The sequence below is a fragment of the Canis aureus genome, chromosome 13 (assembly GCF_053574225.1).
Source record: "Canis aureus isolate CA01 chromosome 13, VMU_Caureus_v.1.0, whole genome shotgun sequence".
Classification (NCBI taxonomy): domain Eukaryota; kingdom Metazoa; phylum Chordata; class Mammalia; order Carnivora; family Canidae; genus Canis; species Canis aureus.
Genome location: NC_135623.1, coordinates 26,950,742 through 26,966,118, shown reverse-complemented (window position 1 = coordinate 26,966,118; position 15,377 = coordinate 26,950,742). Strand labels below are relative to the sequence as shown.

The 15,377-nt window shown below is 37.5% G+C and overlaps 1 protein-coding gene across 9 annotated transcripts in view; it reads right to left on the bottom strand.

The window, feature by feature from the left end:
• The window catches only part of NAV3 (neuron navigator 3), a 1,006,607-nt gene that overhangs the window by 567,046 nt on the left and 424,184 nt on the right, over positions 1 to 15,377 (bottom strand). For all 9 annotated transcript variants that reach the window (XM_077845591.1, XM_077845595.1, XM_077845596.1 and 6 more), the window contains one exon: positions 14,468 to 14,872. In XM_077845591.1, coding sequence (XP_077701717.1) covers positions 14,468 to 14,539 — 72 coding nt within the window. In that variant the 5' untranslated portion in view covers positions 14,540 to 14,872. The remainder of the gene's footprint in view (positions 1 to 14,467; positions 14,873 to 15,377) is intronic.

The window sequence follows — 15,377 nt, the reverse complement described above, 5'->3', positions numbered from 1 at the left end:
TTGGATTAAGTCCATGTAAGCAAAAATAAGCAACATAAACAGTTAAAGTAATAACTTGGTTATTGATCTGACTTTTAAGGTCTTTTCAAACACTGTATTTGAATAAACTAATGGCAGGAAAAAAGGTTATTGCCCCTTTAACATGAGACAATGATGGTTTCCCATTCCAACTTTGTGCACTAAAAAGAAGACAAAATGCTCTCCATGACTGCTCTTGTTCCTCTGAATTTCGTTGTTCTAACTCTGATTTTGATTCCCCTAACTTCCCATTCTACATTGCATTCTAACAGGGACAGTATTTCAGTAGCAATGTCCAACAGAACTTTCTATAAATACGTAAATGTGCTTTCCAACACGGTAGCCACTAGTCACATGTAATGATTGAGCAAGCACTTGAAATACAGCTGTTGCAACTGAAGAACTGAATTCCTTATTTAATTTTTACTAATTTAAATTGTAATAGCTACAGTGGCTAGTGGATACTGTATCAGTGAGCACAGATAGAGCATTCAAATAATTTTTAATCTCTGTTTTCTACTTTGTAGTAGCTGCTCTAGCTGAACTTTCTCTTGGACTAAGCCTAAATTTGTATCAGGTGCTCTCTAAGACTTGTATAAAAAACTAACACTTCGGTTAATCAACATTCTATTACAATTAAGTTCCTCTCCATAAAAGCCTATTTTTAATTATGTTTATAAACAAGAGTATGAAAAGCCCATTATCTCTGAGAAAAAAATAAAACAACAGTGTGTTCTAATGGACTCCTAGTTTTTCTGAATATTGGAAAGAATCTAGCCATATAAAACAAGCATATAAAGGGCTAATTATATTTTCTTATCCAGGAAAGTGCTCTCCTAACTACCGAAAATAAAGTCTTTCTTCAAGGAAAGAATCTTAATGTTTTTGGCCAAATGATATTATAAGATTTTACAGAATAAGACTTCTTGTACAAGAAGTTGGCAGTCAGTATAAATTATAATATTACAGAGAGTTTCTGAGAATGAACATGCTTGATACTAAGGCGCTAAGTAAAAAACAAATCTACTGGGATCCCTGGGTGGCGCAGCGGTTTAGCGCCTGCCTTTGGCCCAGGGCGCAATCCTGAAGACCCGGGATCGAATCCCACATTGGGCTCCTGGTGCATGGAGCCTGCTTCTCCCTCTGCCTGTGTCTCTGCCTCTCTCTCTCTCTCTCTCTCTGTGTGTGTGTGACTATCATAAATTAAAAAAAATAAAAACAAATCTACTGACTAGTGTATAGAGTAGCAAAGTATTTTAATTTAGCTTTCATATTTGTGTTTTCTCTTCCTTAATATGTGAGTTGCTGGAAATTACCTTGGAGTCATTGAAACTGACTCTAGGGTCCAAGGAAGTTTTACTAGAAGCCAACTACCCAGGTAAAGGGTGTATAACCACACACATTGTGTTTTTTTGGTAGAAAAGAAAACTGGTAGTCAAAAATTATGTCTAGGGGTCAATCCCTGCAAAATAAAGAAATTCCTGGAAACAGATGATGCAGCGTCCCTGGTGCCAGCTGGTGCCTGGAAGGTGGGTATGTATGTGACCTGAAAAGGAGGAACACTGAATACCGCAGGTACAGTGGCAAAAGAACAGTTCAGCTTAGCCCTAGGAAGCAAGATCATATTCAGTCAGAGAACATCCTGAACCAACACCAGGTTGGCATTACCAGTTAGGCTCTAAAGTAACACCTGTCAGCACCATCTGGCAGCAAAAGACAATGGCATGGACTGAGACAGTTTATCTCTATTTGCATGAGTATGTAGGACTGATGGGGGCCCTCTCCCCTTTGAACTATACCATCAGAATTCTGGAATACCACTCAAGGAGTTGATACTAGTGTCTGTGCTAAGATGTGCTAGTTAAGGGCACTTACAATCATTCCAAAACTTAAATAAAATGACACTATCCTTTTACCCTATATTTGTTAGTAAAAACAACCCTTACATGTTAAATAATGTTAGCCTTCATTTCTGATACTGCTTAAATAGAGATGGTCCAAATAACATAGAAATTTCTCTCACCTTTTAGAACTGAAAGGCTTCAGAGTTGGTGGAAAATCAAGGATGCTGCACAGATAGTCGTGCTTCAAAATTTCTACCCTTGGGGTGCCTGGGTGGTGTAGTCAGGCGAGCATCCAACTTTTGATTTCAGCTCAGGTCATGGTCCCAGGGTCGTGGGATCGAGCCCCCACATCTGGCCCTGCACTCAGCACAGTCTGCTTGAGATTCTCCCTCTCTCACTCTCCTCCTTCCCACCATGCACACTCTCTCAAAAAAATCTTTAAAAAAGAAAATTCCACTCTTCCCTCATAGAGGAAAATAAAGATCCAAGAGTAAATATTTTGCAGGGACAACAGGAGGGAAGGGTGAGCATATACCAGAGTATGTTTAGACAGAGAATACTCATAAGCATTTACTGCAATCAAAAAGCCCTTTTCTTGAGTTAAAGTTCTCCCATTTTCTTTTCTTAAGGATTTTACTTATTCATTTATGAGAGATACAGAGAGAGAGGCAGAGACACAGGCAGAGGGAGAAGCAGATTCCCTACAGGGAGCCGGATGGATGCAGGACTTGATCCGGATTCAGGGATCATGCCCTAAGCCAAAGGCAGACACCCAACCCTTGAGCTTCCCAGGTGTCCCTCCCAATTCCTTATTTAACAATTTACTAGCCTGAGAACTGCTTTAGAGCAAGATGGGTGTTTAAACCTTTCTTCTGTAGCTTTTTATAAAAAATGGCACCCCAATTTGGTAAGTACTCATTAAACCTTGGCTGGATAAATGTTTGTTTATGGATTCACATGGATTTTTCATCTTAGTTCTATAGCCACAGTTCCTGAGTTCCTATCACAGGTTGACCAAGACAGACAGTGTCCTTAAGCTAATAGAGGCAGACTGTAAATAAGCAAGCAGTTCTGCAGGTCACAGGATATACTGAAAGGACAACCAGAAAGAAAATCAACAGAACACAAGGATGGCGTGAATGGAGAAGCACTTTCTGGAGGAAATTACATTAATACTCTTTATCTGAAGATTCTTTCCATAAATCCTCTTGGTACCGTACACTTAGCTAGAACACTGATTTGGTACCTGATAACGGATATGAAAGACATAGCTTAAATGGCAAGTGGGACAGAAATGTGAAGGCACATTTTTATTTAACATTATTTTGTACTTTTCCCCAAAGCAATGTGGAAATCACTGCATCAGTTCATGATTACATACAAATATTTTACAAAGCAAAACAGACTAGGACATTATGTTGTTTTCAAGTTTAACCCCAAATCCTTTCCCAGTGTTAATTAGAGAGTAACAAGTCTATACAAGGTGTTGTTTATCTGTTATTTGCAAGCATTATGATTTGCCAATACCAGCAACTGTTAAAAGAAGCCCTTCTTACTGAGACAGCATGAAGTAAAAGTACTTCATTGTACCTAATAATGTTGCTTAATCAAGCAACCAGTGAGAGTTTCAAAGGAGAGTAGCTAATTTTAACAAATAAAAATATAAAGTGTAAAATTAACTACCAGCAGCAAAACGAATCATGTGTTCTCAGTCACTTAGGAAGGGGCAACCTTGCCTCAGAGCTATATGTGCCCATTTGGATTAATACCTTAGAGGTATTAGCAGGTGTGAAAACACAAACATTACGAAAATGTAATACTTGTAACTATAGCCTTGTTTAGATATATTCATTAAGGTAGAAAACCAAAATGACTTTATATAGAACACTATTCTCAGGGCACCTGGGTGGCTCAGTGGTTGAGTGCCTTTGGCTCAAGGCGTGATCCCGAGGTCCTGGGATGGAGTTCCACGTCTGGCTCCCTCCAGGGAGCCTGCCTCTCTGTGTGTCTCTCATGAATGGATAAATAAAATCTTTAAAAAATAAAAAATTTTTAAAAAGAACACTATTCTCATCTTCATTTTGCATGAGATAAATCAAGTGTACTATGAATTCAGTGCAGTAATGGGCACATATCCATTTTATTTTCTTTATAAATATTCCCTCAAAAATGATGTGGATATGCCTTAAAATGGCTAGCAATCTTGTCTCTGGGACAGACCGACATCCCATCCATTTCCACCATGGTGAGCAAATTCTGAGTGTGAGTATGGTCCAAGAGAACATCCTGCCTCACCACAGGAGAGCACAGTGGCTTACATACCTGCGTGTACTCACATGTGTCACTGGCACAGCCAGAAGACCAGGGAGCCAAGCTTTGTGAGTTATCTGGTGGCTGATGAGCTGGCAAAGCACAGAAGCTGAGAGGGAGTGTGGCCCTACCTGTGTGGACTGGCAATGATTTTCCTCCATGTAGCCTATCAAATTTAAATGTGACCTATGTTCCTTACAACATATTTTCCTAACAATTAAATGAAGCTTCCTAATGTGACTTAATGAAATCCGTCACCTTTAATAAGATAGATAGGGAACCTTGAACGAAAGTTCCCAAATGTGACAAATCTAATGTGACCAAACCAGGTTGAATGCCAACAAAGAACTGCAGCTTCCCAAATCCAGGCTCTCATTTTTCACATTTTTTTCAGTCACCTGGGAGGAGCTCTTGAAAAACATTTGCCTAAAAAAGTGTATCAGACTCGCGTAGCATAAAAGTTTAACACAACCAGAGTCTTTCGTAGATTTATCTCTTTCAAACAGATTTCTAACAATACATAAATATATTAGATGTTGAGAAAGAAGTAATCTCCATGCACATGGAAAACATGCTAAACATAGGGAGATAAATTTTAAAATAAAATCACAAACCATTTTGCAAAATAAAAAAGATGCAACCTGGTGAGCTCTCCCATCTTGTACTAGTTCATCACTAAAATGGACGTGAAATGCATCGGACCTACACTCTGACAGAGTTGTGAGGTTGGACAAAAACGCAAGAAGTGCTTTGTAAACTACAGATCACTTGCTATTCAGATATTAGAGCCTAACCCACTCCGCAAGGCGGAGGTGATGGATATAAATGGATGCGCTCGTTAGCGAAGCAGGTAACACAGTAAAGTGTATTACTGTTACCTACCACACAGCATTAGTAGACACTCCATAAATGCACCAATACACACTGAAGTCAGCCAAAGCATCAGATCTTTTAAATCTGTGTTTGATTCTTAGATTGATCATTTCCATCTTCAGACCAAATATCATGCTACAATGCAATATATAATGCAACTAAGAGCAGCAATTATTACTAACCTGAATCCACTAGCCTCCATCTCTCTCAAATAAATGACACCTCAAAATCTAATTAGTTAACTGGAAGATAGCAGTCAATATGTAGAGCCTTCTGTATATACTTGTAGAACATTCTTAGCCAAGAAGTGCATCCATTGGACAGTAAGGAAACACTTAACTATTATGCAAAATTGCTCACAAGAATTGCTTCTAAACAGGCAATGTAACACTGCACATTTTTAATGAATTTTTAACCAACTGAACTATCTACTGTGATATGTGTCAAGAAACATTTATACAGAATAGCTGGTTCCATGAAACATGAAAACTGATCATGGAAAATGATTCCAAAAATGATAAAAAGGTATTTCCTTTTATTGTGTTAATGCTTGGAACTGACATCTCCAGGCTGAAATTGAAGCACAATAATTGTGCTCTTCTATGAAATATACAAGTGATTGAAAAAACAAATTTATTTTTAAGTCAAGGGAAATCAATACATATGGGGGTAGATCCTATAATTGATTTTTAAGTCAGTGGTGGAAAATTGTGAGTGTATTTCCTATATATATCCTGTAAGAAACACTGCTTCGGATCCCAGGCCAATTGCAACAGTACCCCGTGCAGTTAAAAGACTGGTACTAGCAGTCCTGAGTCAGTCAGTCTCTAAAATCCCATAAGCTCTCCTGATCCCTGACTTACTTTGAGGAGGAGAGTCAAGCTCAGGAAGGTAAGGCACAAAAACTATAGATATGCTACTAGAATCTAAATACCAAGAAGCATCACTTCATATTAATACATTCCCCTATATTTTTTATTTGCATTTTCTTTTTTTAAATTTTTTAATTTTTATTTATTTATGATAGTCACACAGAGAGAGAGAGGCAGAGACACAGGCAGAGGGAGAGGGAGAAGCAGGCTCCATGCACCGGGAGCCCGATGTGGGATTCGATCCCGGGTCTCCAGGATGGCGCCCTGGGCCAAAGGCAGGCGTTAAACCGCTGCGTCACCCAGGGTTCCCTATTTGCATTTTCAGGCATACAGAAAAGTTCAAAGAATTGTACAGTAAACACCTATATGCCTACCACTAGACTCTACAGTTAACACACTACTGTGCTTTATGACATATCTTTGTTATATACATTTTTATGCTCTCAATCTCATGTTGGAAATGAAAAAAATAAAGCCTGTGTCAACTGAGAATTTTCCTGCATTTTAATGTTCTTTTTATCCTCTTGAAAATAGAAACAAAACTCTTCCTAAATATTTAGGGTTTAGAAAGTAAATGTTTATTTAAAATGTACCAAGAGTTGAGGATACCTTTGTATTTATCAAATATGCTATGCCCAGAAAATATTTTGGTTTATCAAACCTACCATCCTATGAAAAATAAAGTCTTTGAACTCCTAGACTTTTCTTCTGACCGACTCTGGGGTTGAACTCTAGTCACATGTGATTAACTTTACATCCTAGGAAAAGATAGGAGTTCAGTAATTCGACGAAGAGCCAAAGCCAAGATTCAAATTCAGGCAGTCTTATTCTAGATCCTTTGCTCTTAACTATTTACTACACTACTGTTTACTGGATCTTCCCAAAGACTAATCCTCCCTCTAGCCTAATTGATGAGGTCATGAGTGTAACATTGAGACAAGCTTTATTATTGGCCCGTGTTTCTTCCTACTAAAGATAAGATCATGGGCATCACAGGGTTTTATCCCATTGTATTGCTCACTTGTGATAAAATTCCCTAAAAGGTCCTCCTCTGTGGGCAGGTTATCTATCCATCTCTATCTGCATAACTAACATGGCTAGTATTTTCCAGTCTGTTCACTGGAGCAGTGACTCCAGCTTTGAGGGTAGCAGGAAATGCAGATTTGGCTTCTGGAACTGAGGCACTACAGCTTCTCAGAGAAGATCTACCTTTAGGAGATTTTAGGAGCATTTATATGCATCCTCTTCTATAATGCTAGTCCTCCGTTCCCACTTAAACATTGTTTTGTGTATATAGAGCTTCCCCAGCAAGGAATCATAGAGGAAAAGAGAAATGAATAAGAAGATTTCACATAAAAATCCACTCCAAACACTAGATTCAATAATTGTGTTTTGTGAGTGACGAAGTCTTGAGTTCCAAATAACTGTGTTAACAAAGTACAACACTAGCTGATTGAAACAAATATACTACATGGAATCCAGAACTCTAGATACAGAATGTCTTAGTTTAGGTTTCTACCAGAGTAGACCCTGAAACAATGATTCAATTCAAGTAGTTTATTTAGCTGATGATTCCAGAAAAAAATGGGAGAGAAGTCAGGAGGGGAAACAGGAACCAGAAGATAGAAAATAAAGGGCATCTTATTGCAACAGTGGGTAACCAAAGCTTAATCCCAAGGAGTTCTCAAGCATGATCTCTAGGGTGCTGCTTCTCCAATACTGCTGTGCATTAGAATCACCTGGGATCTTGTGAAAACGCACATTCTCATTCAGTGGGCTTGGTGTGGGGCCTGAGGCTCTGCATTTCTTGCACATTCACATTCCCTGACAAGAATATGGTTGCTGTTCCTCAGAACACACTGAAGATCTGATGGTCTGCTTATTTCTCATTAAAATTTTCTAAATTTGCATATAAAATTGAGAGAATTTCTTATGCCCACTGCTTTTATAACATATCATTAAATCTGCTTATCACAGGCATTGCATATTCACGGAATATGGTGTCTGGGAGACATGCAGTCACTCCCTGTGTAAGGAAAACACACAAAAAAAAAATCTGTACACCCTGCCCTAGTGCTGTTAAGTCAGATGGCTCTGCGCACCAGCAGATAGCCTACTGCATGCAGAAACAAATCGGGCCTGTCAGCCCACTCCTAGCTCACCTCAGACTCTTCTCTGCTTCTCTGCTTACAACATCTTGTTCTTGCTTCCCATTCCATTCTGGTGCCGAGACAGACTATGATTTTGTGATGAATCTCAAACCTTTGGGCTTTGGAAATGCAAAAGTCTTTTTTTTTTTTTATCTCCCCCTAATTGTGACATTCAGCACTCTTTAATGATGGTACTTTTACATGCATTCACAGGTTTTTGCCCACTTAGAGCTACCTCAGGGTAAGGTTTGTGGAATCTCAGTCCACTCCTTTATACTTACCTGGAACCTCAAAGGAGACAACTGGATATGGTTAAACTACTGTTTCAAAATGATTGTGCTAGGGATCCCTGGGTGGCGCAGCGGTTTGGCGCCTGCCTTTGGCCCAGGGCGCCATCCTGGAGACCCGGGATCGAATCCCACATCGGGCTCCCGGTGCATGGAGCCTGCTTCTCCCTCTGCCTGAGTCTCTGCCTCTCTCTCTCTCTCTCTGTGACTATCATAAATATATAAAAATTTAAAAAAAGTAAAAAATAAAAAAACATAAAATAAAATGATTGTGCTATATTCAAAAGTATATATTTACATGGTCAAATGGAAAAAAGCCCCAGCCCTCTTAGGAACATAATCCTAAGGAGAAATGATAATGGCATGACTGGCCATTTGAAACAGGACACACATTATTATAACATCTGCTTTAAAAACTTGTGTGTGTATAAATATAAATGTTCTATTTACATATAAATATATAAAAATCTAATAATATCTGTATAGAAAGGAAAGAAGCAATTGGCGTATTAGTGTATTCCAAAGTTTTACAATGCATATGGTGACATTTTTCCAATATACTTTAGAAGAAAAAATTAGTCTCGGTCATTCCTTTACGAAATGATAAAAGTCAGAACTCACATGTTAATATCAAGACAGAAAAAAGGATTTAAGAAAAAACAGAAATTAAAACTTATTAAACCTTTATCTTGGTAGTCACTGTTATCACTGAGATCATAATTAATGATAGCTAATAACCATAATAGTAATTTACAAATAATTCTGCCTTCAAAATGCTCAAAATATGTATCACACAACTCAAGTATTGTGTATCTTGGGCCTGCCTGTTGTATCTATTTCTGTGAAGATTATGCAGTCATTATATCTGTTGACATCTAAAATCCACCAACCAGGAAATGGAACATGGTCTAGTTTAGAACAAAGGAGTAGACCCATTAAGCATGATATACAGTATTCACTTGTATCTATTTCCAGTTCTTCCTTTTAGCCCAAGTGTGTTTACATTGAAAATGTATGCTGTCAGGATAAAAGGCAAGTAGCCATATAGACTGGCAGAAGGTCTTATTCAAGGACTACCTATGATACGATAGAAGAAGCTCTATCCAAGTCCAGATCTGAGAGGGAAGTTTCTACAATCACTGCTCAGCAGAAAAAGAGCTCGCCTTATCTAATTCATCCTTAGAGAACTCCAGGTAAAGTGGCTGGAAAATAGTTGTTTGCAGCACCCTTTTATAAGAGACAATGAGGCAGAGGGAGAAATTAGGGACAATCTTAATTGGTATCACAGTACCCACATTTCCAGTACTAGTTTCTTTGTGAACATGACATTTGTATTTGTGTCCATACATGGATTCCAGATTTATACAATAACATTGCAGAATGGCTGCTCAATGTATTTCAAAAATTAAAGGTTTGGATAATCAGTAACTGGATGACTATTCAATTTTGTTGAAACCCCCAGATAATCCATTCATATTAGCTAAGTCATGCTTCACAATCAGATGATTAACAAATGATGTGATTTTGGCTTCAGAAACCTCATCCTCCCTTACGGTCCTTTTAATGTATCTCACAAACACTAACAAAAAAGAAGTCAGTAAGATTCAGACACGTAAAGTACCACGTAATGAGTCCATCTTTAAAGAAGATCAAAGAATGAAAAGCTTGGATCTATCCTAAGCCTTCTCTTCTTTAGTGACTTATCTTCATATTTTCTTTTAAGAAAACAGATTTTTAATCAGTTTCCAACATAAACAATTTCAAGTTCTCAATGCCTGTGTCGATAATCCCAATACACTTTTTGACTCTTACACGATGCTATTGTACCACCACTGCAAGAAAATGCAACCAATGTAGTCTAAACTAAAAGAATCAGCACACAAAAAAGGGAAAACCAGTAAAAGAAAAATTAGGTTATATTTAAACTAATATATATATATATTTTTTACTCCCGAAAGCATTGGCCATCACAAGTAAGGTTTTCATTAAATTTCTGGAGTAGCCTATCACGGGTGTATGCAGCTATTCAGCTGGACCACACTTCTGTCTGATGTCAACTGAAAAACAAACAAACAAACAGAACTAGCCTATGTGGAGAGACACTGTTGAAGCACTCACTGTCACTTGCAGATGATGCTTTCTCTAACCCCCTACATAAGCTTGATTTTAAGTCCACAGTGTCACTGGGGTCACCCTTAAAATAACAGGTTTTCTTCATATCAGCACTCCCTCTTCCATTAATTAATACAACCATTTCTCTCATTTTACATGGTTTTCCATATCTCAAGCTCTCTCATTCACTACACCCTGATTGTGTTACTTCTGAAATAACTGCCATCACTTAGGAAGACATGATGTGTTAGACTTTATCTGGAGGTTTTTGCAAGGCAGTGTGAAAATAATGCTAACATGTAAAAGACATGACTTTAGGCAGTTGAAAAACTGTGATGACATCAATCTTAGACATTTCCATGAATGTAAATATCTCTGCATATGTGCAATAATACCGTCATCCCTTTCTGCTTTAAGAATAGAGAAACAAAAGCATTCCAACATGCCACTAAATATGTATTACATTTCATTGCCATAATTTCAAAATGTGTGTCCTGCTATCCTTTCCAGCAGTACCTAGTAAATTGTTGACTATGACAAATGCTTTAGTTTAATACACAAAATATTCATGGAGCAATAAAGCAGTGTCCCAGGGCTGTCTGAACCATAAACTGCTGTAATTAGACTGACTGTAAAACCTACAGAGCTCTGCTTTTCAGTTCAAGGTCATAATTAATTAAACCGAAATGACATTTGTACCTATTGGGCTTTCACTGTGCCAGGGACTTTTGCAGAAAGAATCCCACAAAGCAATAAAATCAGTGGAAAGCAATATAACAAACTCACTGGCATCAATGAGCAAACACGGGTCAAAAGGTCAAGTTTTCAAAAATAACACACCTCCTAATGGGCATTCAGGAGCTTCGAGATGCCACAATAATTTTCCCATCTGCGACTTTCCAGAAATGGAACGCCAAGAGCAGGGATTATGGGCGAATGCTAACTGAAAATTCTACTGAGAAAAATCATAGGAATCAAAAAGTTGAGTTGAATTTCACCTAGCTCTACACTAATACAAGTTGATTTGAGATTCTTAGAAGTAGCCTCGACTCCTGTAGGATCCACATCTCTGGTTTATACGTAATGAAGAGTACTTCAGATAGGACTTGTGGATATGATACCGTTTAACTTTCAAGTATGTTTTCCAGACTGAGTCAGGCGATGGGGCATTATTTTAAAGAAGCCCAAGAAGTCACATACACTTTTGAACTCCTTACTTTTGAATAATGGTATATATAATCTTCTTATTGTATACATATGTATATTTTTTTGAGGAACTGATCACTATTTTTACAGGACCAAATCTCTTAAGGAGATACAGCAAAGGTAAAAGCACCTTTTATCTTTGTAGAAATATACTTTCTTCACAAATAAGAAAGGATCAAGCATGTGCCTGGTATAGTCAGCCCTCCATAAATTATCTCCTCCCCAGCATTCACCTACTCACTGCAGTAGAACCCATACTCACAAACTCGTATGCTCATGGAAGCAGAGCATACTAAGTACAAATTCATGTATTTTAAGTCAAGAACAAAAGCTAATGAGCTCTTTGCAGACTGAACAAAAAATCAGTGGTGCAGTGTTTAATATAGGAGCATATATTAAAGTCAGTTCAATTCACCTTGCTTTAAATATCTACCATATGCCAAACACTGTGAGAAGAACATATTTTTCAGTAATACCAAAAGATGCTTCACCTCTGGATTAAGTCATGAGTTGGAATAAGTGTGTTTTATTTCACTGATGTGGAATGCTGTGCCAGTTAAATTAATTCATCATGAAGGACTACAAACACTTGAAGTAATTACATGAATGCTCTTATAATCTCTACTGGCAATTGTGTGGTGGCAGGGCCATGCTCAGAGCTCAGTCTATGAAGATTCATGATGTTACATTTCCTTTTTCTCCTTAATACAAACTCACAACACTGTCACTGAAACTGGGTATACCTGCTGACACTTGGCAAATTTGAATCTTAAGAACGGATCAATTGATTGATCAATATGAGGTTCTGGCTTACTCACGTGTGAATACTCACACCAAATGGGTGGCCAGGAAATAATCAGAATCCCATTTCCCCCTTGATAATGCCCATTGAAAATGTTCCTTCCTCCCCCATCTCCCTACCAACCAACAATGAAATGGGGATCCTCTCATTCAACACCATCACACTGGTCTCTTTAATTTTCCCACAGAATCATGGCTCTCCGTAGTTTGTCTAAATTCTACCACTATTCTACATGAGCTGAACGGTCCTTTGTGAACTGGCCTGGGAAACTAAGCATCATTATAAACCATTGTTTAAAATTCCATACAAGGAATTTTCAGAATGATTTTAAGAGTACATTCCATTCTGTAGCTTGCAATCCCTTCTGTGTTTGCAGAAAATATTTTTTATTCAGGAAAGAAAATGATAGCACCTGCAGAGGGACTTGTCTTTCCTGCCAGCAAAGGACTTCCTTCAAAAATCTGAATTCTGTAATATTAATTGCTTACCTATTACCACTTCCCTCCTCACGAATCCAATACAGTAAGCAAATCACCCATCAGAATTAAGGACATTTAAAAAAATGTAGATAGAGGAAAATGATTAAAATGCTCCTCAGTAGTTAAGAAATTGTAGAGTGCTTTGGATAGAAACTGATCTTGCCATCTCTTTTGGATCAACACCCTTAATATCAGTAGAAGAAAAAAAATGCTGATGCATTTGAAACACCAACAGCATTCTTGGTAATACACTTATTTGAACAGAAATTTATATCCACATAGAACTCAAAATTGATTCCAGGCATCTTGGATTTTCCACTACTTAGTATTTCCAAGATTTACTTACACTGCAGGTAAACCCAGTGAATGAACCAAACTGGACACAAATAACCCACCCATTTTTGTCTGGATTAATGCAAAGAGATCACTGTAGTACCTTTTCTGGTAGACATGTCAAAATGTCAGAGCAAATTAATAAGCTATTGTCTATGAAACCTCTTCTAAACTTACCACCAAAACTGCAAAATAGTTGTCTCATGGGAGTTAAGATGACTAGTCAGCAAATTTCTAGGACAGATGTAAAAACAAACTTTAATTACGCCACTTAGATCCAGGTCTAACTAAAAATATCCTTTGTATTATTATTACATTATTCCTTGCTTTTGAGCCTTAGCTACTGGATCCCCACACACCTCTCCTGTACTAATGGAGTCAATGAAAGCACTATAAAAGATAATATATTTCATTATGAGTGGGATTTCTCTCCTGGGCACCATCTTTGACCCTTCTGATAAGTGCCCTCTAGATGGTTCTCACTATAGTACAGCAGTTTAGCAGGTAACAATTTCCAAGAAGGTAGAAAAATGAGGTTTAAGTGCAAACCTTGATATTCAATTCCCAGCTTCTCACTCAGAACCTCTCTAACGCCATTAAAAAAATATTAGCACAGCCCTATTTTTGTATTTTTCGTTAGCTCCTTCAACATCACACATGAAGAGTCAAACCAAAGCTCACAGTTTTCTCATGACTCTCTTTCCAGGCCAGCTGTAAAAATGAGAAGGCTTAAGTTGATGTACCCCAAGGACATGAAATTGGAGAATTTCAAATGCCACCTACACCTTCTATTGGCAGGAGGGAAGGTGTTCTCTTTTAGGAGAGCTCTAACTTGCTCCATTACTCCAGCAATGACCTATGACTCATACCTCACCCTCAATTTCAGAAAACTATTCCATGAGGTCAGCAGGTCACTAGAATTTCTAAAAGTCAGGACTGAGAGAACACCACAGAATCCTTTGCCAACCCATTAGGTGGATGAATTCAGAAGATTTCAGAAACAAAACCACCAACTGGTAATGAAATCCAGACCCATAGCTACACTTGGCTATATGGCAGGATTTATTTCCATGAAAAAGCATGTTATTTTATCTCCTAAAGCACGTTCATTTTCAATTTACAAAATTCTCTCTAAGCATAAACAAAAAAAGACCAAGTAAAAGGAAATATATTTGTATTACCTTCTTCTGATCTTCGAGCTTGTGACTCACTGGATTCTTCCCATGTCTGTTCATCTCTGAAGATAAATCCATCACATTAGGTTCTTGCTTTTCAAAATGGAATCTCTTCAAAAAAGCAGCAAACTAATCCAAGATGCAATCACTAGGAAAACACTGGCATGCCACATTTCCCATCACACACCATCTCCGAACTTCATCTAGTCCATGGAATGATTAAAAAGTCCATTGATTTAATGGAAAAGATGAATTTTGCAATTTACTCCTGGGACTTTCCAAATCAGCATATCGTTTTTAAATGCTGATGTTTCAAAAACAAAATATTCACCAAGAAATCTTAACTCCAACTGCTATCTTCTTTCTTCACAGTTTTCCATTTTAATAAATAATTACACAGTTCTCGTAAACCTGTGATTTAAAAAAAGGCACACAGTTAATTCTCCCCCATCATTTACAGTACAATTAAGAAAACTTATCTGAAATATGTAATTTTGAAAAAAAATTTAGGAATGGATTTTATTTCACATAAAAGCAAGAGCAAGTGAAAAGCATTATTCTTTACCCTTATGGCCTCGAAAAATACCAAATATAATACCTGAATTAAAGCAGAATATTAAAACCAGGGATTCACAGCACATCAGAACTAAAAATCAAGAGAAAATACACAAAACTCATCAAATGTATACACGCTCCATGACCACTCATTAATTTCAGTATTCGCAGAACTACAGAATTTAGAGAAGAGCCCAATATATGTAGACATGATGCTAGCCTGACAGTTTCCATAAATAAATTTATTTAAATTTTAAAATTAATTTATAAATGGTTATTACTCTATTTTAAGATGAGTAGTTTGAGAGGGGAAGCAAATTTTTGTTAAGTCTAATAAATAGGTAGTAACAGGACTAGAATA